Below are 24,661 nucleotides of genomic sequence, written 5' to 3' on the forward strand. Positions count from 1 at the left end.
GCTCTGTGATGGCATGCTTTTCCCTATTTAAGACCCGACTTTTTATTTTTGGTTGGCAAATAACATTTGATCCTACTCTCAACACTCCAAGTTCATGGTTGACACCAGCCTTCAAGCTTCTCCAGCGCCATCCCTGGAATGCAGCCTTGAGGATGGAGTTTCCAGTCATTCCTGCCACCCAGCTGCAACCTCTGGTCTCTATTTATTGTTTTTGGTCTAAAGCACCAGATATCTTTATTGCTCCCTAGACAAGTAGCGCTGTGCAGGAAAGCTGGAAATAAAATATCAAAGCTGTCGCATCAGCGCTAGTCAACTGTGGAATAATGGATGAGGGGGAGGGGGAAGGGGGGGGAGTCATAAAAAATAAGGAATTTGTGAGAGAAGTACACTGTGTATACTTCAACGTGTCCCTGTCATATTGCTCTGCTTAAGATGTGTCAGTGCAAGCCTGCAAGCCAACACACCTGCAGAGATCCACTCTGGGATAGCATCAAAGAATCATAGAACTGAAGAAGAAGAAGTAGAGAAAAAGATGCCTATAGTCTGGGAACCAAAAATAAGTGAAATGGGCCGCTGTCTCAAGCGTCTCTCAACATCTGACTAATATGTCTCTCCCTGGGGATACCACTGTATCTTATTCCTCTTTGTTGGGTGGCTGAGGTGGAAAATACTGTGGTGGATCTACTGCCAGGGGGCTCTGAAATCATTATCAGCATGACCTGAAGCACTGAAAGCGAGAGAGAGAGAGAGAGAGAGAGAGAGAGAGAGAGAGAGAGAGAGAGAGAGAGAGAGAGAGAGAGAGAGAGAGAGAGAGAGAGAGAGACAATATAGGCCCTGTCCACACGAAGCTGATGTTTTGGTGAAACCGCATAAGTCTTGTGCGTTTCGGCCGACCGTCCAGACGGAGTCGGTGAATCCGGTGCCCGAAACCGCACATTTCTGAAACCACCCTCGGAGGTGGTTTCAAATCTATCCGGACCTATGCGGTTTCGTGTTAGGATTCGATTCCCCCACCAGCTGGGGGACGTCAGAGTTGCATTGAATTTTTATTTACTATTTTATTTGTATCATTTTTGTAGCTTTAAATAAGCCCCTTGATAAATGTAATTACTAACTGTACATTAAAAATATTTCTGCTCAATTTAAAAGGTTGAATCTCGTCGTGACTGAATGTTTGTATACAGCGCGCAGGCTGTATGCGCGCAGGCTTGATGCTCTCCACTTTTTTCTGTGGAGAACCAGCGCCTTGTATATTTACTACAGCGTTTCTACAGCTCGATGCGATTTCGCAGTGACTCCATCCTTACGGAGATATTCCTGAACCGCATAAAACGAAACCGGATCGTTTCGCCCGTTTCGGCTCCGTGTGGACGAGGCCATAGTCTTGAGGAGAATGTGAATTAGTCATAATGTAGAAAAATAGAAAATCTGCCTCATTGGATTATGAACACAAAAAAGCAATTGAATTTTAAGCACTGAATATTTATGCATTGAAATAACGTATCTCGATTTTTCTTACCAGGCACACGTTAAGTGGCTCACCGAGTGGCATGATACAGATATGAGGATGACAAATTAAAATCTGGTTGCTGTCGGATGCTTCTTCCTGAGGCATACCGTGCTTCCACTTTAACTACAGGATGCTGCCGCTTCAGTGGCCACGCAGTGCACAATACTGTCGGCTCGTTCAATTACTCTTACGCTGCATGCAAATCCAGCCAAGTCACTGCAATCACACACGCACATTTCACATACAGACATAAGTTCATCGTTTATTTCATAAGCTACGGTAAAAGGGTTAAAAAAAACCCAGTGTGCATTATAACAAAAACATAAATAAAACATAAGATCCCCTCCTTTTTATTGAACATGTTTCATAAATATAAATTTGATTTGATGAGCATTTTACAGACCCATACAATGGCTAGGGCGCTTAGAACGGTCTACCGTCGTTGCTTCTTTCCCCATAAAAAGCTACAGTCAGTGTTTAATGACGTTGATTTACCTTTTAGCATTTCCTATTATAGGCTACTGTGTAAATTGCTGTTTAGAATTAGTGTTTGTATCAAGAAAGAAAGACCCATCATCACAGCCGTTGCTGTTGGACATAGCTAAAACCTGCTTAGGACATGCCTTCCCGCATCAAAGTCAGGTATCCAATGAGTATCCATCAGGCATCTAGTATTGATTGCTCTTCCTTGGGTCCCGGATGTTAACACTGAATTTCATACAATTTAGGAATCGAATTTAGGGATGTTGAAAATATTTAAGTAAAATTGTATACATTGAATTTTGCGTCAGAATTTTGCACATTGGATTTTTTAATGTTTAATATTTGATTTTGAATTAGTTAACATTGAAAAATAAAGGTGAAAATGATTTGTTGAAAATTGAAAGAGTTAAATTCAGTTGCAAAAAATCCAGAAACATTATTTCAATAAATAAATATTTAGTGATTGAAATTAAATGACTTTTTATTTTCAAAATCCGATGAGACAGATTTACTTCAATAGAAAAAAGAAAAGCCAGTAAAACATATGGAGGATGCTGTTTGTCGTTGTTTATTAGCAGTTGGTATGTGGAGATGTGGTGGCAGATATGAACCTTACCTCTATGTTGTGAGAGGAGAAGCCAGCCTGGGACATCTGGAGACCAAACGCTGTCCCATTTTTACTGGTCCCTGAGGAAACCCAACAGGTTTTGGAAGTTTAGCAGTAAGAACAGAGAATTCCTCACTCCCATAAACACATGACAGCACAAGTGCACTTGAACCATGTGTAAAAGGGATATTGGCGTTTTCATACGGTAGCTTATAGTGCTTTATTAAATGTTATGCTTAAGTTCCGAGAAACATTGTGGAAATACATTGCAAATACCTTCTAAACTGAAGATGCGTTCTCCAAGAGCATCCACGATGTCCTTTAAGGCCGACTCATCCGTCACGTTAAAGAAATGTTTGTCATCCGGGTCACTAGCAATGTATTTGATTTCATTGAGAAAGGCTTCAGGATTGATTCCTCGACGGTTGTAGTAGCCAAGAACCTATCCAAAAAAATACAGAGGTGAATTCCAATCCATATAATATATCCTTACTGTCAGCTATCTTCAATCACAAGAAGTACCTTGTTTGTATGCGTTAGTGTTGGGAACGTTACTTGAAAAAAGTAATTAGTTATAGTTACTCACTACTTGTTCCAAAAAGTATCGGGGTTAGTAACTGAATTACTCTATAATAAAATAAACTAATTACCAGGGAAAGTAACTATTTGCGTTACTGTAAAAAAATATATATAAAGTTGCTATATGTCAAAGAATTTGGATTTTTCTGAGCAGTTTTCACTTGGCCTTAATGTGTTAAATGGTTAAACTGCCCATTCAAGGCCCTGGTATGCTTCCAACTGAGGCCCCGTCCACACTAACCCGGGTAAATCTACAAACGCATAAATATTTATCCGTTTAGCCCGAGAATTCCGACACTGAAAACGATGCTTTCCGAAAACAATCGCTGAGGTGGATAAATGTGAAAACGCTGGGTTCGGGTTGTAGTGTGGACAGGGTAGACGGAGGCTTTCAGAAACGATGACGTTCGGTTGCTATGACACTGCCATGACACTGCCACAAGCTTGCGCTCGAGACCGAGACGCTCATCAAAAAAATGGCAGGTGAAATGCAAATGATGATCTCTGTACAATGTACTAATTTATCTGCAGAAACAACTCGACATATTTGCTCAAACATATTTGTTGCTCCAACGTCGGAGTCGAGCGCTGTACTTGATGTTCTTCAGTGATGGTAAAAAAAACCGAAAGACGACAATTCTGGACAAGACCGGGTCGAAAATGATTTAACAGCTGATCAACTGTAAATATCAGCTGATCGCGCGCCTGTAATCCAAACAGAGAGGCGTGGCGGGGTTACGTAACCATAACAACTGTTAATCAAAATAATTTCAGTGTGGAACGTGGATGCAAAACATTCCGAACATTTACCCGGGTTAGTGTGGATCGGGCCTGAATTTCACTTTGCTTGGTTGCAAAGGCTGTGGAACATCTGCCAAATACTACAGAAAATGCCAACTTTTCATCGGATTGCTTCGGACTCGCCATTTCTGCTGCTTCATCGAATCTGTTTGGCGTGTGCATTTGCGCATGTGTGGCGCGCGTGTCCTGGCTTGTGTGTAAAAACACTGGCTCCGATTGGCTACCATGAAACATGACTCTGCCTTAGCCAATCATAATCGCTTATCTCGTTGTTAACCCACCCGGCCTCCTCACTAGCGGTTTGTGTTTGGAGCCAGGGGTGCGTTCGGATTACGCAGTTTATTCAATCAATTCATAGTAACGCACGGCATTTTTCGTAACGACGGAAATAGTAATTAGTTAGATTACCCCGTTAATGAAAAATAACGGCGTTACCTAACGCCGTTCTTTAAAACGGCGTTATTACCAACACTGGTATGCGTAGACTATTTCTGTGTTTGATACAGCCATTTAAGGGCACCATGTCAATACGGTCAACAATTCCACTGGTTTCACCAACAAAATGACTTCAGACCACTTATTAGATGCCAATAAACCAACGTCACCAGCAGCTTTGACGGAGAATGTCATTAACCATACTGAATGGCAAGCATCAACTGTGGTCTGGAGCAGCTACAGCTTTTACTGCGGTGTAGCTTTATGGCTTTATGACACTTTTGCAGCATATGTCCACCTTTTCTGGTGGATTTAGTGAACGGAACTTCTCAGAGCACTGAGAAGAATACTCAGCCACTGACGTTAAGTCCCCTGCTGCAGACCTAACTGTGTTAGTGCTAGAGCTAGGCTCGTGAACCAATCAACCATTGAATCTTGTGATTGTGACCCTAAAAAGGTCTCTGGTAGCCTAGGTGATTAGAACATTACCAGTGAACACTTACGGCAATTGCGTAGCGAGTGATGCCGTCCTTCTCGCAGTCCTCGATGACCTGCTGGAGGTCTGGGCTGTCATGAGACTCTCCATCTGTTATCACGATCATCACCTTCTTTGCACCCCGACGGCCGCCTTGTTTGAATCCTTCCGAGCTGTACAGATACATATTCAAACATGCAACCTTCAAGTTGTAGATATCTTGAATAACATAAAAAAAGGGTATGTTGTCTGTAGTTTGAAATGTTAAGGGAATATACTTCGGACAACTCCTCAATCCCCCAGCAAAACCTGGTTTACAGCCTTACTTGAGGCAACAGTTACTTAATTTAACCCGATGGGCGGTCAAGGATCTGGTCTGGGAAATGATCCCCAATTTTCCCCGAAACTAAGAAAGCACTGACAATAATAAACAATCTTTTAAAATGGCTTACAACTTTTACGTTGAATTTTTCTAAATAGGAAAATCAAAATGCCTGTATGACTGCTGTCCCTTGTTTACCGAGGTGAGTCATATATATAGGTTTATTCATTATAGGATAGGATATATATATATATATATATATATATATATATATATATATATATATATATATATATATATATATATATATATATATGATGGTCTTTTCTGAATAAATATGAATGATATTGATGTGGGTGTTTAGCAGGGGATTGTGGGGGCTGTGGAAGGCATTACCGCGCAACTTTAATGCCGAGAGCTGTGTTAGTCTCCTCTCCTCCACGTTGCTCAATCCTGCGCGCCCTCTTCACCACCTCCTCCACAGACTGGTAGTCGCTCAGTTGGAACTCATGCACCACCTTTTCGCCATACTGAACAACTCCAACCTGTCGGTAGAGAAACAGCTGCATTGAGGTGACTCTCACTTGATAACGTTTTCGAACAATACATATTTTTTATGTTGATAGAATTATCCTATAGTAGCAGATAGGCAAACAACTTGAATTACAAGTAGAGTTAGGCAACAATAATCACGTTATAATAGTTATAGTTTTTTCTAAATGCAACACATCCAATGCGGGAAATCCTTTCTAAGCATACACACCTGAATTTGTCCCGGTCCGATGTAAAACTTCTGCAGGATGTTGATGAGAAAGGCCTGCACTTCATACCATGGGTAGATGGAGTTGGAGCCGTCCAGAACGATCATGATGTCCATGAAGGTTTCACATCCTGAATGGGAAGAATATGGAGATGGAGTAATGCCTGGAGTACAATTTCATCTCAAAACAACACCAAAATCATTGTCACAAAACCCCAGACAACAAAATAAAGAACAAAGGCTTTGGTCTTACTTTGAAAGGCTGGAGCAATGGTTCTGGAGAACTTAAAGCTTGAGTTCACTCTGGAGCAGATCCCAGTGCTGTAGTATGAACTGCCACACTCGTAGGACCACAAAGGCCCACAGGCCTGAGAGATCAAATATGTGTCACATAGGGATGGGGGAAAGAAATGATTCATGTCAGTGTCCCGATTCTTTGCTTTCTCAATGTCATACTTGTTTTTGGTTCACTCAAAATTATTATAATATCGTATCTGTTACAGTGTCTGCCGTGGATCCTAGTGGGAGCTGGGATCACTCTGTGTGGTTTGTCTTTCTTTGTTTATCAAGTTATGGGCGGAGCTAGCGGACTTCAACTTCTCCGGAGTCCTCCTTTCTGCACCTCAACCAGACACACCTGATGATCATCTTAATCAACACTTCCTGTTTATATACCCCGGCTTCTCAATCATTCATCGTTAGATCGTCAAAGAGCCTAACTCCGTTAGTAGGGTTCCTGGTTCCTATGTATCTTAATTCCTGTAATCAAGATTATTTTGCTCCTGTTCAGGCTATCTCACTACCGCAGCGCTGTTCTTCCTGATTCCTACACTGACCCGGCTGGCCTCCTGCATCCACCAGCTGCTGCTCCTTTCCCATCAAACAAACATTCAAACTATTTCAACCCTTGTCTGTGTTTTGCATTTGGACTCCCCAGTTCCATAGGCCACTGTAGTCTAATATTTAGAAGCATGCTGGATTAGTGCTCAGATTAATGCTCAGCCACAGATCATGGAAAGGCGTACAGTGTATCATGAGGTTAGGAGATTCGTGGGCCCCCGTTCGGTTGAACATGTCGGCTCCATTAAGACATTCAACAACTTTGGGCTTGTTAAAAAACGAAATGGCAAAGGGGGCACTCACCACAAAGCTGTTGTCGTTGGGGTTGGACGTGAGGGTCATGCCAAGTCTCATCTTGTCCTTCCGCTCCGAAACATTGGTCAGAGATATCCTTCCTTAAGGAAAAACAACAGCATTCGTGTCATCCCTTTGTAAAACAAAGCTAAACCCCCTCAAATTGGGTTCTTGATTGTTTCCAGATTAAACCCACCTCCCTTAGATCCCGGAGTTAACTTGACAGAGCAGTATGTGTGTATGAATATATGGCACACGTGTTTGATAGTGCATGCGGTGGTGCGATGCGGTAGAACACAGATGTAGATGTGTAAATAAACCTGGAAAATAGCAGGGATAGGTCGGAATTTACGGTATGCTTCGTGGTCTTTTGGTCTCACCATAATGAATTAAATTGGATGCAGAAGAAAACGCAGGAAGACAATTAAGCAACCAATCAGACAGGGACACGTAGATGCATGCACACAGAAAAACACAATAAAGTAACAATGCATGTTGATAGAAGGACATATGACAAATGATGGGGGATGTGAGATATAATTGTGTTATTGGTAATGGTATTTCATATTATATCAATGTACACATGCATATTGATTTCTCCACCTCTAAAAAAAACGTGTGATGAGTGCAAGAGTGTTAATACTGTACCTAGGTTTAGCTTGGAACAGCTGTTTCCATTGTTTTTCTTGCTCAGTGGACACTTGTAAATATCCCCTGTCTGGTACGGTCCATTCATTTCATTGGGAGCCCCAACTAATAACCTGCCAAAAGTAAACATCAAAAATAATTACATACAACTAGTCAGTATCAACAAAAAAATACAAAGGATTTGAACTCAATAGTCAAAGACTATTCAATTACAACCCAAAGGTTAAGGGGAAGCTGACCTGGTGTCCGAACACGTCAATATCCCTGACAGGAGTTAGAAAGGTTTACCAATGAGAGCAAGCCTGGGCCATCTACGTTGTTAAATATCCGTTCAGAAAACAAACCAGATGTCCATTACCTCCAGTGACACGCAAACTAAACGCATGGATGGTACCCCGCTGTGCCAAGGACCTCGGTCAAACACACTATCCCATAGGGAGCTTTAAAGGTCAGCCATCGCTGTTTTTACACAACCGACCCACATACCGCACACCAACACAGGCATGCAGATATACACATCACACAGAAGCATTCACGGAGGAGTTAAATAGACATATAGGGAATGACCCTGTGTCCCCAGGAGACAACCTAATCCAAAACAAACTGGCTAATGGTCTTCAAACAATATGTTTTTCCTCAAATAGAGGAAACGGCAGCTCTTAGGAAATGATTGTACGGTGATGTTGTTTGGAAGAAGTCTTTGTAGTTGTGTACTAGGACCAGGTCAGTGTGGTGCGTATAAACATCAATATAAGGTTTTACTTGATGTGATAGAGCACATAAAACTGCCCGAGTGTTTACCTCAGAGTTCTGGGGGTCGATGGAAGCCTCCAAAGGAATTAGCAATTTTCCTTTAGGATTTAATCTGGCCTGTGTCTTTTTATGTTTACCAGCTGTTGTTGTTGTTGCAGATGTTTCAAAGTCTACATCTTTTTCGTATCAGTGTATCTAATGGTCTTCATATGCACTCTGCTTAATAGTCGGTCTCATAAGTCTCTTGATAGCATTCTTACTGAAGTAATCAACATACTATGCCACACCACAAATGACATTTTTAGAGTAACTTCTCATCCAAAGTTGCAGGGGAGAAAGGCTAACTTTAGCTGACTTCTGCAGGCTCCTTGACACCATTGGTGTCCATCATAGAGCCCTCATCATTACAGAGTCAGGGTTAGGGTTAGGGTTAGACCCTAGAGCCACATGTCCACACACACACACACAAACACACACATAGACACACACACGAGAAGAGACACACATGATCAGAGACACACACAAACACACGATCAGACATACACACACTCGCGTGTACAATCAGACGGACACACAAACACACACACAAGAAGAGACACACATGATCAGAGACACACACAAACACACGATCAGACATACACACACTCGCGTGTACAATCAGACGAACACACAAACTCACACTCACACACACACACACTCATGCTCTCTCACACACACACACACACACACACACACACACACACACACACACACGCACCAACACATTGACTTGAGGTTTGGCCTAGATTAGTATGAGTGATGCATTTGAACTGAGAATGGAGCAATGCTGAGCATTAACCGTAAAACTGCCAATTCCAAGAAATTTCAAGTGCAGCTTGCTTGTGGTGAAAAAAAATGATACAGACAGAAGAAGTCAATACAACACCAAACTTACGCTCACTCACAATGTGTAGACGGTCTGGTTATGAGAGAAGTTGACAAGTAGTGTTGAAAAATGACTCAAGGCTTGGGTAAACAGCGCAGAGTAATTTTGTGAAATGTGCACGACTATATGAGTGTGTGTATGGCAGGGAAACAAGGAACTTGCAACCATCGAACTCCGTGAGGAAGCAGACTTTTTTCCATAGAAGAACTCTAAAAACTGTGTCACCATGCTCAAATGACCAGATTCTAAGTTGTATCTTGAGACTCAATACAGTACCTGAACAGCTGCATTGCAAAGGTCAACTTGGAATACCACCAACTAAAATCATACAAGTGGTGGTAGCAGGCAACAACCAAATTCCTTCCCCCAAACGAGAAACACCCGACACCATGATAACAAAACCAGACGCCCGGCAATCGCTAGTGAGGGCTTTAAGGGCGCCGCATGGCAAGCTTTCAAAATGTATCTAAATCTTACCCCTACACCTTTGGCTCTATTTAAAATAGGCCCCCTTAATAAAGCCTAGAGAACAGCATTTGACAGTTGACGACAACATTCACAATCAGGGCCATATAAATCATAAGCATTACATAGAACACAGTACTTCTATATTAATTTGGTTCTCCATGTCGATAATCATACAGCATGTTAGGTGGTGGTGGTTGTGATCAAAGACACAAATAGATTGTGAAAGCTTAACAAAAAATGTATTAAACTTAAGTATGACTCAAATTAACTCTGGATAGGGAGAAGTCAGGCACAGATTACATCTCCTATCAGAAAGTTATTTGACAGAAGCATTTGTCATCTCCAGTTCGTGTGGACTTGAATCACACAAAGTCATTGCAGTCACATCCTGTTATATCAAGGCATACAACGAATAATGCAGACCCTACAGTATCCATCTCTCAGAGTCTTGAAGGCCCAGACATCAGCATTAATATTTGCATAGCTATTAATATCTGAATTATAACTGTACTTTTGATTGGATTTCCTCAAGCACGAAAATAAACTTGAACAGTAATTCAGTTCAGGACATGTCCACCTTCATGAAAGAAAACCATTGTTGCTTTTTGGACTATTCTTTAGAGTTGCCCTTCTTGATTTCACCAGAATCTGTTCAAACAATCATCTTTTCCCCTCGCTAGGGTCGAACAGGAATCAGAGCTGAGGTCATGGTAATGACACAGAAAAAAATAACATTGGTGCGTGAATATTTTTATTTACCATGGTTACCGAGGATTAGGGTTTGAGGATGTGCACATCCAATGCTGTTATTAATGTGGATACCACTGGCACCGAGAAACCACATCCAGGCCAAAAAAAGAAAACCGCTCATCAAACCCCAGGTCTGTGTGTACAGCCTCATTAGGGCCTCGCTCATCACATTCCATGTTGGTAAAGAGAGGAAGAAATTTTCTTATGACGGCTACAACCCCATTAGCTGTAGCTCAGTGATCCTTCGTTATTTTATGCACATTCAAAAGCAAAAATAGAAATAAAGAAAGCAACAGGGGGAGAATTCTTCCATGCAATCTGAAAGTCCCCATTACAAGCTTTGCTGTTCAGTACCATTTAATCATGCATCGGTAGACCTCCATCCCCCCAAGATGCCGTGGTTGAGGTCTGGACCAGAGCTCTTGACAGAAAATGTTGCATAACATGACCTCAGAAATGTGAAGGAAACTCGAAGGAAACTCGCTTGGCTGCGAAATAGAAAAACGTTAGGGAAATGGAACCTTTGTACGGTAATCAGTCTGATTAGGACATGTGCCAGCCCCCACCTGCAGCCCCCTCTACCCATTTTTTGTTCTTCATAGGGAATTTCCATCTGTATCAAGTATGACAACTGCACAATGTGTGCTAGTTTGGCTTAAATCGACCCAGACGTCTGAGAGTTTGTAGTCAGAAGTGTGGTTATGTGAATCAGAATATCTATAATACGATGGCATGAACAAAGAAAAATAAATAACTCATATGTATATATAATTATTAAATTCAAAATATGACTATATTATATAATATTAGAAACTCCATCTGAGCTGCTCCCCGTTATGTTTGGTGCAGACAGTGCTTTTCGCCGTTCAAGAGGACAAACTAAGTAAGCCTTGAAGCAGCTTCTATTTGGGACCAGGTGAGCACAGCATCACCACCACTTCCTCCTCCTCCTTTTTGGTTTTCCACTCTTGACAGTGCAGAGGAGTAAAAGGTCAGGGCTTTACCGGAGGGACCCAGAACTGACCCTCTGAAAAAACAAACAAAAGGGAGCAGGAATAGAAGGTGGTCGCTGGATCTTTGTGGTCAAGGTATTCAGGTATTCTCTGGGGGGTTAAATGGGTCCAGGATTGTTGGCTCCCTGAAGACAGCGTCTGCCAGACTGTTTAGAAGCCCGTCATGTCAGGCGGACCAGCAAGGCAGTGACATACTGTTGACACACCGCTGACCCTTTGGCTGGATGGGACAGCTCTAGTGTTTAAGGACAGCATCTGTCAAAATACCTTGATAAGACATCAGGAGCTGCTTAAGGCGCTAAGTGAAGAACTCTGGAGAGGGATATGTCCTCTGTTAATGTCAGCGGGGATGAAAGGATTAAAGAAGACCGCTTTTCCCATCACTTTTTGTTTTGTTTTTGCTCTTAGTTAGTTTGGTTTGCCTGTCTTGCCTCAGAGTTCAGGACATAAAGAGCTCCTATTTTGAAATGATCCTGTTGCTATCCAAATACAGCGCTGTTTTTTCTGGTAGTCAAAAGTTGAAGTTCAGAGGTTGAAGGTGCTGCTTGGCAAATATCTGTATCCACATGGACAATATAATTTAGCAATGTAAATCTCAGTTTTATTGGTAGCTAACTCATGGGTGAAAGTCCTTGAGTGAAATATATCACATTACTTGCGTCAATATGGAGGAAACTTTAGACATTCCAAATTGGTTTTCAATTACAGATGCACAATCACCCTTGGAATTTTATCTTCTCATTAGTAGCCCTCTCAATCGCCCACTCCCTTTATCATTCTCTCTTTCATATATTTCCATATGACTCACACGTACAAACACACCACTCTTGAGGTTTGTTTGGACTAGACAAGTATGACGGATGCATATGAACTGGGAATCGAGCACACAGACAACAGTTCATAAAACTACTTAGAACTCGCTTGGCGTTGACCTTGAAGTCTGTTTCTCATCATCTGCCAGGCCTGCACAATTTACAAACTACCACTGTTATTTTGTCACATTAACACACACACACACACACACACACACACACACACACACACACACACGCACACACACACACACACACACACACACACACACACACACACACACACACACACACACACAGTGTGGGGTATGGGCCAAGGTCATGTTGAATATAGATAAGTTACATTGTAAGTTAGGGTAAGCCATTTTGTAATTAAGGGCTTAAAATATTAATAAAATACAAGATTGAGGCTCATGTGATATGTAGAATTTTGCTGTGAGTGATCAGGGCTGTATCATTATTGTTGAAATAGCTTTTTATTCAACTTAAATGTAACAACATCTAGTTAAAAGAGACACAAGGAATCTCTCCTGAACGGATCCCATAGCTTTTAAGCCTAATAGTGGTATTTGTTTAGCATTTGAATTTATGCCAAAAGTCAACATCTCTAATTGGTTTCACGCTCTTGACAACAAACCACAATCTGTTTTGTACTCAGTGCTGAAATGTTTTAATTTCTCCCCTCTCTGTGGACATTGACTTTGGACCAGTGAGTATCTCCCCTGGGCTGTTGTTCCCCACATGACAGCCACATTAAGATCCAGCCCATGGGATCCTTAAGCATGGTTGACAAGTTTTAGTTCTGCGTGATATAAAGCCTGGATTTTAGTCAGTGTCCCTGCAGCTTCACGTGACTCTCCTTCCTGCTAGATTGGAGCATGACCTCTTTACTGTCGTTCTGATGTAAAATTAAAGATGTGACAGGAAACAACCTAATTCGACCATTCAATGTCACAGTCTTTTTTACTTCCTTCCCCGCTTTCCTTTTCATGCCTTTCTTTCTTCTCTATTCTCACACAAAATGGAAGAAGATCTTGAAAGCCTTAAAAAACTGGGGCTTGGATAATGAGTTGTTTGAGACATAATTAAAACTGTATTAATATATGTTTAAGTTGCTTATGAATAGGAAAAGTTTTAAAATCGAATACATTTACAATTAGGATGTATTTTAAAACTTGAAACTCCCCTTCTTTCCTTCTTTCTTCCTAATAGTGCCTAATTAAATGACTTGTGAATGATAGAAAACTCTCCGTCGCGATCTAAAGAGATACATAAAGAGTTAGAGTGGAGAAGTGACCTACAGCTTCTAAGCTTCCATGGATCATCAGGGTCTGTATGTGTAGGCTCATAATCTACTAACTATACATAGACAATGCCAACTACAACCGTCTCAAGATCCCATTTGGGCAGTTTACTCTATAGATGCACACACACACACACACGCACACACATACACACACACACACACACACACACACACACACACGGAGGGTGAGCATCATATGCTGATCCCAGACCGCCAGGGGGATGGAAGAGGTAGGAGAAGGTGCCAAGCAGAACATTGAAGCACATTGGCCCAGGACAATGAACACTCTTTATATGAACTCTATTGAGGTTAAACACTGCTGTCTCTGTATGGGCCGTGCGTCTTATGTCCGTCAAATGTATCACATATTGTATCCTTAGAGGAAATTTATTGCGCTGCGTGAGCTGATGTTGTCACGGAGGTGAGGAGGGCCTAGATGGCTGAACCATTGGCATGGTTCTTGTTACCACTGAAGTAGTAAAGTCGAATCGTATGTGTGGTTTGTGTATGTGTGTGCGTAAGCATGAGCACACACACACACACACACACACACACACACACACAGACACACACAGACAGACACACATGCATAGACAGACAGACAGACAGACAGACAGACAGACACACACACACACACACAGACACACACACACACAGACACACACACAGACACACACACACAGACACACACAGACACACATGCATAGACAGACACACACACACACACACACACACACACACACACACACACACACACACACACACACACACAATGAATAAAACATTTTCCTCACACATCCAAACACACAGAAGCCTAGCGGGATCTGGGCATTGCTCCATCGTGTGCTGGCCAGCAGCCATACTGGAGATGCCAGAAACACAGTTTGGCCTCCTCAAGATTCCGATTGGACTAATAATAGTGTGCAGGAGACTGAGGCCCACTATGAGGTAATATGCTGAATGTGAAATATGGAATTATCACAACCAAAGATGAATGTTGCGAGAGCAAAGCTGAAGCATCTAATCTTGATGACAGCACGAGAAGTCATTCACTGGAACATTTGATTAAATCAACAATAGTAATTTTTGTGTGACAACCAGGTGAGACTGTTAACGTTAGCCAAGCAAAATACTTGACAGCAGTGCTGGCGAGTGTGTGTGTGTGTGTGTGTGTGTGTGTGTGTGTGTGTGTGTGTGTGTGTGTGTGTGTGTGTGTGTGTGTGTGTGCGTGTGTTGTTCATGCACATGTGCTTAAATAGCTGTAACCCTGAGGTTAACATTTTGAATTGCTCAAGCCATGATTGTTTGACAGAAATTGAAGATGGCAGAAGGCCTCTTTTTCCATAGTGTTTCCACAGGGAGATAATGTGCCAACCAACTGCTATTCAACTGAATCCCGATCCACTCACGACTTTGCAATTAAGTCCCACTATTTCACCAAATAGCTAACTAGGTAGGTGACTAACTAACTTACTAGCTAGTTAATAGGCTAACTAATTATGAGCTTGTTAGTTCACAAAATGAATTACCTAACTAGCAAGCTAACAAAATAACTAGCTTAACTAAGTGTTAATCAACTCGCTAATTAGGGAGCATATCATCTAAGAAACAAACAAACTTGTTTGCTAACTAACTTACTTACTAGCAAGCTTGCAAGATAACTTTCTTGCTTGTTAACCAGATAATTATCAGACAGATTTAAGTCATAAAACAAACCACTCACCATTTCTCTCCTCCGGCAGATGTGTGCTGCTGGACAGTGTATCCAAACTGGGCCTGCTTTGGACCTTTGATGATCCTGTAGTTTTTTACGTCAATGTTGAAGCAGTCATGGAATCCTAGAAGGAAGAAGCAATCAGACAAACGTAGTCACATTAGTGGAGCAACTACGATGAACTACGATGTAGCTATTCATCTGATTGGCCATTATATTGACCAGTGAACTGAAGCCCAATTATGACCTAAACGACCATTAGAGATACAGTACCACACTACCTATAGATAGAAATAGGATATGCCACCCAAATAGCTGCTAATTAAAATTACTTCCATGCTGTGTGTGTGTGTGTGTGTGTGTGTGTGTGTGTGTGTGTGTGTGTGTGTGTGTGTGTGTGTGTGTGTGTGTGTGTGTGTGTGTGTGTGTGTGTGTGTGTGTGTGTGTGTGCGTGCGTGCGTGTGTGTGTGTGTGTGTAAATTATTCTACTGATGAAGACATACAAATGATCACAGTCAAAGCGAGGCTTCAGGTATTCCCTACAAAGTTAAACCTGTCAATCTGGTACCCTTGTTCCCACTCACCATTATGTATACAGTACATCAGGGACAAGCGCAAGTAATCGAATCCAGTCACACATATTAAACGGCTGCCGTATCAAAGAGTTTACATCCTTATTTTCTCCAACAGTGTCAATGCATATAAATTGTGTTGTTAGACAACGAATGTTTTCTAGGTGCTTGGCAGAAACATCTGTGTTCTCTCATTTAAATGCCACCAGGCCTGCTATAACGATCATTGATCAGAACAATAGAAATGTGTTCATTCTGGAGATAGGATACTGTTTTGATTCAAGTCTATATCTGGTACTTATCTTTGGCAGCCTGGGCCACGTGCATAGGCTTGTCATTAGGGGTCTCAGGTTAGTTGGCTTTACAAAAGCAAGGGCAAAAATACTTGCCAAATACTGCTCAATATCCTCCATTATTGGAAGTCGCCACATTTGGAGGAGAAGGTGTTGTAATCTGCTGTTTGAACTGTCAATCAGACCCACATTGCTGGATCATGCCTGACCAATGTTTTGTATCCGTAACATTTATGTCCTTTTTGGTTGGAATAGGTTGGAATAATTTAGTGAAGATAACGTTCCCCATTTCTAAATGGAGGTCTGGCCCTAACACCTGACCCCAAGCTCCTTAGAATAACAAACACCCACAAATATTACACATGAAGACACACATATGTAGCAGAGATCCTAATTCTAGTAACCTCTCTGACCTCTCTTTCTGACACCCCATATGCACATATGCACATAAGGTCAGAACCACACCCAGACCCTACGTACACCTTGAAGGGATACAAATATATCCCTAAATCTTTGCAGAGCAGAAGGTGTACGTCATTCAATTTGATTGACACGGTTGCTGAGACATCTATTATAATTGCCTTAGCTAAAGGTTGAATGGTGATCAGCCAGCAGCTAAAATCTGATCATTGATTCAAGCAGAAACCTCTTGACAGAAATTGGGCAAACAGGATCACATACAAAAGATGGACGTTATTGTTATCTAAAAACATACCAATATCCTGCTCATAACTCAGTCATAGTGAAAAGTAAAGTCGTAGTACTCATAGTAGTCACTTAGTCACTTTTCGCAATCATGAGGATGTGTACCACTTATCGTGTATTTTACATCATGGCACTGTATACTGTAACCATATTATATTCTGTAATCACCACGACAAGGACATTTGTAGTTTTTAAATAGGGTTTGTTCTGGAATATGAATGAATAAATTGCCTGTTTTTAGGAAGCTGTGGATTGTAGATAAAGAAAGAAAATCTGTTGATACTGCCAAACATACCGAGTGTAATGAGCAGAATGTTTGACGATATATATATATTTTAGTTTTGTCCTACTAAAGTCTCTATTGAATATATTTTTCAATGATAAGCACAAGTTTTTCAACTAACATTTGGGGAACATAAAAGCTCAAGTTAAGGTGTGAGTGTGTGTGTGTGTGTGTGTGTGTGTGTGTGTGTGTGTGTGTGTGTGTGTGTGTGTGTGTGTGTGTGTGTGCGCGTGTGTGCGTGTGTGTGTGTGCGTGTGTGTGTGTATGTTTGGAGGCAGGTCAATGACTTCCGACATCAAATAAAATGTAATCACGCAAAGAGGCTTCAAGGCTTTTTGTTAAGTATTACATTTCGGGATTGGGATGGGAATTGAGGTCAGGGAAGGGATGATGAGGATTGATATTCTGGCAACAATAAACCGGAATATAAATAGTACAAACTTTCAAACTGATAATTCTTTGTTTGGTGGTGAAGTAACCCTATGGCTAATAAGTTATGCTTCAGCAACTGATAACCACATTGATCCCTGAATAACAATTAAAGCTATTGAATAATTGATTTGCATGCACATACTAGACTTTCCATTGAACAAATGAACAACCCTTGTATCCCATAAATTGACTAATTTTATAATGTAATCAAATACTCTCACACTAGCTGCTTTCAGACACACGTGTAAATCCTGATTTTCTCCGGCTATTCTCCTGATGGGCCGTATGTGTGAACAACATATCTTGTCATTTGTAGATTGATAATCTCCTCAATAATACTACTGATGAAATAGTATTTTCTCTTTAGGAAATGTAAATTACCTTATATGTGAATGAGGAGAAGAAAGTCTGTATTTCTCACACCACTTAAGTGGGCGTGTTGATGACACTTCTGCATGTCATTGAGTGGCCCCCTAAATGATAATCAGCCTGTTGCCTTTTATTCACTGAATGGTTGAAAAATATTTAAATGTTGGCGCTGCTGAGTCATTCGTGGTGAACGCTTAAAGATGAGTCTTATCATAACCCTAAAAGTACACATCATACAATAAATAACAATGTATGAATTCACGGCTGCACGCGTACATAAAAAAATATATATTATTATTGACAACAGTTGGCTGAACATTATAGGGTTCAGTCCTTCCACTCCCTGTTTTCTCAGGAAAGCACAGAAATCAACTACATTTGTCCCCGTGTTTGTTATATGTGAAATGAAGCAAAAAAATACGCTCTTTTTCTCAGGTAACGCAGTCGTTCACGACACCTTACTTCTTCGTCGTTTCTTCTATTTGTCTCTAACTTATGCTTCAATCTTTCAGCGATCGATACTTCAGATTTTGTGGATGCAACGGAATATATGATGCATCATTTTAGCCACATTTAAGGTGATTGGGATGAGTTCTACCCATTCTGCCTCCATTTTGTCTGGGTTCAAACCAAAACAAACTACAGTGACAGCGGCCGCACTTATACCGCCTCTTGCAAACTTAAGTCCCCGTTGATTCTACTGATGTCTAAATGACATGGATGTCTGCATATAAAGCATGAATCACCATCAAGTGTGAAACACCCTCAGTGTCGAGTCTCCTGATATATAAATGCGTCAAAAATGCGGAAGACATGCGTGAAAACGGCCTATAAGTGGAAAATTATTATGCTTGCTTCATAACGTATGGAGAAATTATTATGCTTGCTTCATTAAGAAATAGGTGAACCAAAACATTACATTATAGGCAAAATGTTATTATATAACATTTTCTCAGAAATTTGTTTCATTATCGAATGGGGTTTCCACATTATAGCTATGGGTATAATTACAACTGGAGGTTGAGCGAGCGCGACGAGCGGGCGGAAAATGTAGTTGTTACAATATTGTTACTTTGGCCAGGTTGCTAATGCTTGACTTTGTATGTAATCGCGCCGCAGATTTGCTTTTGGTGTGAACGCATGGTTATAATGGCTAAAGGATGCCCCTTTTTCATTTTTGAAATTATATTAAAATCAAATAAATGTCATTTGTATACCCCTTAATCACAGGTGTCAAAGGGCTGAAAAGGCAATATATTTATGACACCCACTAGCCCTATGTTTCTCAGTTTGTGTAAAAGTAGAAACTTGCAAGTAGGCCTACTGTGAAGGACATGGAAATGAACATGGAGCAGGGCAGCTTTTGAAGTGTCAAGGATCTCGGGTCAAGACAAGTCAAGTGAGTCTCTTTTTGTTCCCACTGCTAGGAGATGTTATGCTAAATGTAAGCAACAAGAGGGAGGAATGATCAACAACCTTTTACAGTCCACCAACAATCATCATTTTTGATTGTGATAAAATTGCATACAGACAAGGTCAAGTCAAAGTTGGTTCAGTGGGTACCTACATTTGGAAGTGCTGCAACTTTAAAATGTGATGAGATCGATTCTACTTTTTTATGCATCTACTTATTTACTTATTGAGTTACTATTGCTAGTTGGTCAGCAAATAAACAATACCTAAAAGCAAAGAGCAATAGAAAATGTGAAAATAATAAGTGTTTCAAACATTTTCCTGACTTTTTGAGAACACCCATGAATATTCATGCAGTTTCACCTCATCTATGATTTGACAAGCCCCAAAGACCTCACAATCCCATATACATTCCAAAACAACAGCAAATAAAATTCCACAACTTGTGGTATTTGTGTGCGGTCTCTCAGTCCAAAACTCTTCTGAGCTACAAAGTTGGTGTTACATGAAGCAACTGTTTCTTTGAGAAGAGGGTTTTCTTAACAGAAAACAGAAGTAGTCCACATTCTTCAATTAGGGGATGCATTCGGAGTGCTCTAAAATTGCAGAACCAAGGAGTGTATACTCCCACAGTAGGAGCGCAGATACAGGAACAGAGGTAGTAGAGAATATGTCGACAAAGAATATACTCAGAATCAACTATAAATAATGACTAGTATTTAAAAAACTCAATATATCTATATTCCATATATATTCCCTAGTTTTGTAGGCAAGTTTCTCTTCTGGTAAAAAAAAAAGTCTGCAGAGTAGGTCATCTGACTGGTCATCATATGACTATGAACAGCTAGTCGGATATTTTGTGTGGAAAGGAACCATCCAACATTTGTTCCACCTTATGAAAACCTATATTCATGGCATGGCCACCTTGCGTGCATTCCATTAGTCTAAATATTGATTCGTTTTCTACACTGGTCATTTCCTGTTCCATGAATGGTTCACAGATCGAGTTGGCCTCTGATTCCACCCAGCAAAAAAAAAATTAAAAACTTCTCAGGAACTCTGTTTTGCAAGATAAAATACACAAACAAGCAAAAAGTATTCAGCCAATAGAAAGTTCTACCATGACTTTCAAGCATGGGGGCTTGTGCAATAGACGTTGGAGACCCATTTTGTCTTACAAAGAAAATAAGGGCAGGAAGAACCACCATGGCTAGAGCGAGGCACAGGGGCTTAAAGCATGAGAATGGAGTGCTTTCCACTTTTCAATCCCAGACCCTAACGTGGCACAGCAATTTAATATTCCCAAGTAATATCAGTGGCTTCTGATGCTGGGTCAGAGAGCCATGTTGGGTTTCCTGTGTACTGGCTGCGGTGCCCAGATAAATAAACCTCAGGGCCGGTGGCTGCTGGTGCGACCCACGCTTGGTCCACTGCGGCCTTTGGCCCGGCACCAAGCCCCAGGAGCTCCGACCACAGACCCAATGACATAGAGCAGCCCGGCTGCTTTAGAACCAGCTCCACACATAGAGGGCCAAGATGGGGAATTAGAGTAGGGCAGAATATAATTACGGGATTAAGGCAGTGTGCAGAATGCACAGTTGGCCAGTTTTCCCCTTTCCTTTCTTTTTAGATATTTCCGTTGCAGCAACTAAATGTGGTGGATAGCCAGAGGTGTGTATTTGCAACAAGCAAAAGATTAGAATGAGCTAATTAGCTCATAAGATTCACATTAGCAAACATATGTTGTTCTAATTCCTCAATCTGATGAGTATTTTCATATTGATTTAACATCATTCTGGGTTTACGGTCGCACAATTTCCTCTGGAAAGTGACGCCATAATGGACAATATACTTCTGACTATTTTGGCAGGCTGATACAATAGTTAAGGCCAAGGTAAATGCATGAGGGGTTCTTACAGCAGATGTTCCTGATACAAAACGTCCAACTGGGCTTGTCTTAGCAAGCTGTCCAACCCTTTTAGCTAATCCAAGAGCCCTCCCAGTGTTTCAAACAGTTGCTCTCTGATAGTGAATGAGGCCAAGCAATACAGGATGCACTGCATAAGGGCCAGCTATCACACACACAAACAGCTGTATGCCACTGTTCCTTTCTGTGTAGGAAGCAGCTGTTATATATACACAGTGGACCTAGCTAAACAATTTGATGACACTGAGGACCAACAATTTTGTTTAGGTCAGTTGGACTTGTGATTTATTGATGACTTTGACGTTACGTCATAGTCAGCAGATTTCTTTATTGTTGTTTAATAATTGTATTATGGAGCCGTGCATCCCCTGTCATGTCTCCTGCTACTCTTGTAGGCTGATTTCTAAATCAATAAATATATTTTATACGACTTTCAAGAATCAATATATAACTCATTAGATACATACATTGATGCATACATACATCTGGCAAATTGTATTAAAAAGTATGTATAGTCCCATGAATGCAGGAGACCCAGGGCTTGTTTAAAAGCTAGTTAACATCGAGTCAGCTGTTAAATTGACTGTTCATCTCCCCAGCCTGCCTCCCAAGGCTGGATCAGACATCCCTAACCAGGTTCGTCACAACCCGGAAGGTGGAGAGCAACGTCTTTGGAAAGTTGACTGGGTGATATATGTGTATACAATCTTTTTGTAGCCAGCAACTTGTCCTCACAGAGCTTTAACATTTCTCCCACCCCAGACCAGCTATCTTGCAAATCGAGGACCCTGCTCCAAGAAATTCCACCAAATGAAACAAATATTTACGTGTCCCTCCCCTGAGAACAGGGGAGGAACTCTCCCCCTCAAACACTTTTTTGTCCTACACGTCCAAAGGCAAGATGAATGTGTTTCTTTGACCAGGAAATTCTATTCTCTGGGATCTGTAAAGTCCTCTTCTGAACTGTACGGAAGATAACTAAGCTGAGAATGTGTTATATTTCCAAGAAAAGCAACGTTTATATTTTCCTGACGATAGCATTGCCAACACATGCCATATGACCAGAGCCCCAATGAGAGAGCGAGAGAGAGAGAGAGAGAGAGAGAGAGGGGGAGATAGAGAGAGAGAGAGGGAGAGAGAGAGAGGGAGAGCAATAGATAATGTATAGCAAAGTGGAAATACACCCAAAAAATAAACTAGGACCACATTTTTAATAACACCCAGTCCTGTATCAGGTTCTAATACTCAGCACTTTATGGTTGATGGAAAAATCTCCCTCTCTCCCTCAACGTGTTGCTGCTATTGTGATTTCCCTGGTAATTGACCCCAGTTTGGGACACATGCCATCCTCTCCCGGTCAATGGAAACTCTGCGCCGCCTGATTGTGAATAGATAGCATCAACTTTCCTGCCAGAATCAGACGGCTGCTTTCAATGAAAGTCAGTCAGAGTAACGCTATCCCAAGGCAGAGGCAGAACACACCTTCAAGCTGTCGCCTTCTACATCCCCCGCCAATGTGGCGTCGGGAGAAGGAGCTAAAGGCAGTGTAAGGTGATGTGAAGAAGATACAGCCTTTTTATTTTCACTGAAAACATTTGTGGCTGCTGCAGTGTCCACCAAAGGGCCCCAAAGCTCAGTAGTCAACAATCGAACCCTCCGTTTCTTTTAAATCAAACACATCTCAGGACTTAGTCTTATTTTATCTATTTCCATTTTTTGGTTGATCTGGACCTTATGTCCAAACAGTACAACACATAAAGAAGAAGTACTAAAAACTAAACTGAAACTGAATTGTTTGTTTTCTTTTCTGACCCTAAACCTAACCCATTATTCAGGATGTATAATTGTGGGCATGAGTGCCATGTGAGGACACTGAGTTAGTTAAAAACAGAAGGCAAAATGACAGGATCAAGTGAAGAACTTGTCACACACACAAAAAAACTAGTCACACATAAACACACAAACAGATACATGCACACACACACATTGTCACTCACCTAGCAGCTGAATGCAGATCCAAAACACGAGGAAGCAGTTGTACTCCATAAGTTTACCAGTGTCTATCGAATTATATATACAGTATTAATGTGTGTGTGTGTGTGTGTGTGTTTGTATGTATTTGTGTGCGTGTTTCTATGTATGGGTATCTGTATGTGTGTTAGCGTTTGTTAATGTGAAGGGCAGTGCAGATTTATGGGTGTGTGTGTATGTGTATGTGTGTGTCAGGGTGTGTTGAGACAGAGAGAGCCAGCCACATGCACTGTTAAAGACCCGGCTCTCATAGACTGCCCTGCTAGTCAGACGGCTCCTATATCTCCTGCTGGAAGGAGGAGACGAGAGGCAGGCTGCGGTAGGAGAAGAAGGAGGTCCCCTCAACCCCAGCATGCAGGATCCAGTGTGAGAGTGTGTGTGTGTTTGTGTGTGTCCCTGTCTGTGTGTATTTGTGTGTGTGTGTGTGGGTGTGCGCGTATATATGTATGGGTATGTGTGTTTGTGTGTGTGTGTGTGTGTGAAACTAGATCCAACATACACACACACACACACACACACAAACACACACACACACACACAAATAGTAAATGTAGCAGTTCTAGTCTTGGTTTTGGTGCGGAAAAGCTCTAGTTGACACCTACAAGGCGAATGTAAACAGTGAGTTAAAATAGGGTATATGCTGTGGATATGACACATTATTGGTGGTCTGGATTTGGTTTGCACCATTTGGTTGAGACATCTGAACATAGGCGTGTTTACGGATGTACCAGAGACGAGAACAGCGCGTTCCGTATTAATAAAAAATACGTAATGGACACCTGAAACGTAGTTTAATTAATACAATACAATACAAAATAAATCTGGAACTACTTGCATCAGGAATTCAAACTAGCTTACCTCATTACCTTGGTAAAATTCAAAACAAATTATTCAAGGCTGAAATCCATCAGGCTCAGTAGCTGTGTGCCTTAGGAAGAGAGTACATACAAAGGGAGAGCCAAACCATATTTTAAAAACAAAGTAAGTCTTTGTCCGGCATCAAGCCAATCAACTATCGGCCTATTACAAAGCTGAAACGCTGTGCACCACACATGGCATCATTGTGGTTAGACCACAACCCCACCACTATATTAACAGTGGCATTCAAATCTGAGGTTTGTATGTTACCTCATACCCTTGC

General features: G+C 41.3%; 1 protein-coding gene across 2 annotated transcripts in view; it reads right to left on the bottom strand.

Moving 5' to 3' along the window:
* Window positions 1–23,626, bottom strand: part of itga11a (integrin, alpha 11a) — a 52,524-nt gene extending 28,898 nt beyond the window's left edge. For both annotated transcript variants that reach the window (XM_079736794.1, XM_079736793.1), the window contains exons 1-10: window positions 23,487–23,626; window positions 15,505–15,619; window positions 7,755–7,867; window positions 7,116–7,207; window positions 6,226–6,340; window positions 5,976–6,103; window positions 5,609–5,757; window positions 4,919–5,063; window positions 2,877–3,042; window positions 2,610–2,680 (exon numbers count right to left, since the gene is read on the bottom strand). In XM_079736794.1, coding sequence (XP_079592920.1) covers window positions 2,610–2,680; window positions 2,877–3,042; window positions 4,919–5,063; window positions 5,609–5,757; window positions 5,976–6,103; window positions 6,226–6,340; window positions 7,116–7,207; window positions 7,755–7,867; window positions 15,505–15,619; window positions 23,487–23,535 — 1,143 coding nt within the window. In that variant the 5' untranslated portion in view covers window positions 23,536–23,626. The remainder of the gene's footprint in view (window positions 1–2,609; window positions 2,681–2,876; window positions 3,043–4,918; window positions 5,064–5,608; window positions 5,758–5,975; window positions 6,104–6,225; window positions 6,341–7,115; window positions 7,208–7,754; window positions 7,868–15,504; window positions 15,620–23,486) is intronic.
* Window positions 23,627–24,661: the final 1,035 nt, after the last annotated feature.

This window comes from Pollachius pollachius, assembly GCF_949987615.1.
Source record: "Pollachius pollachius genome assembly, chromosome: 5".
Classification (NCBI taxonomy): Eukaryota; Metazoa; Chordata; class Actinopteri; order Gadiformes; family Gadidae; genus Pollachius; species Pollachius pollachius.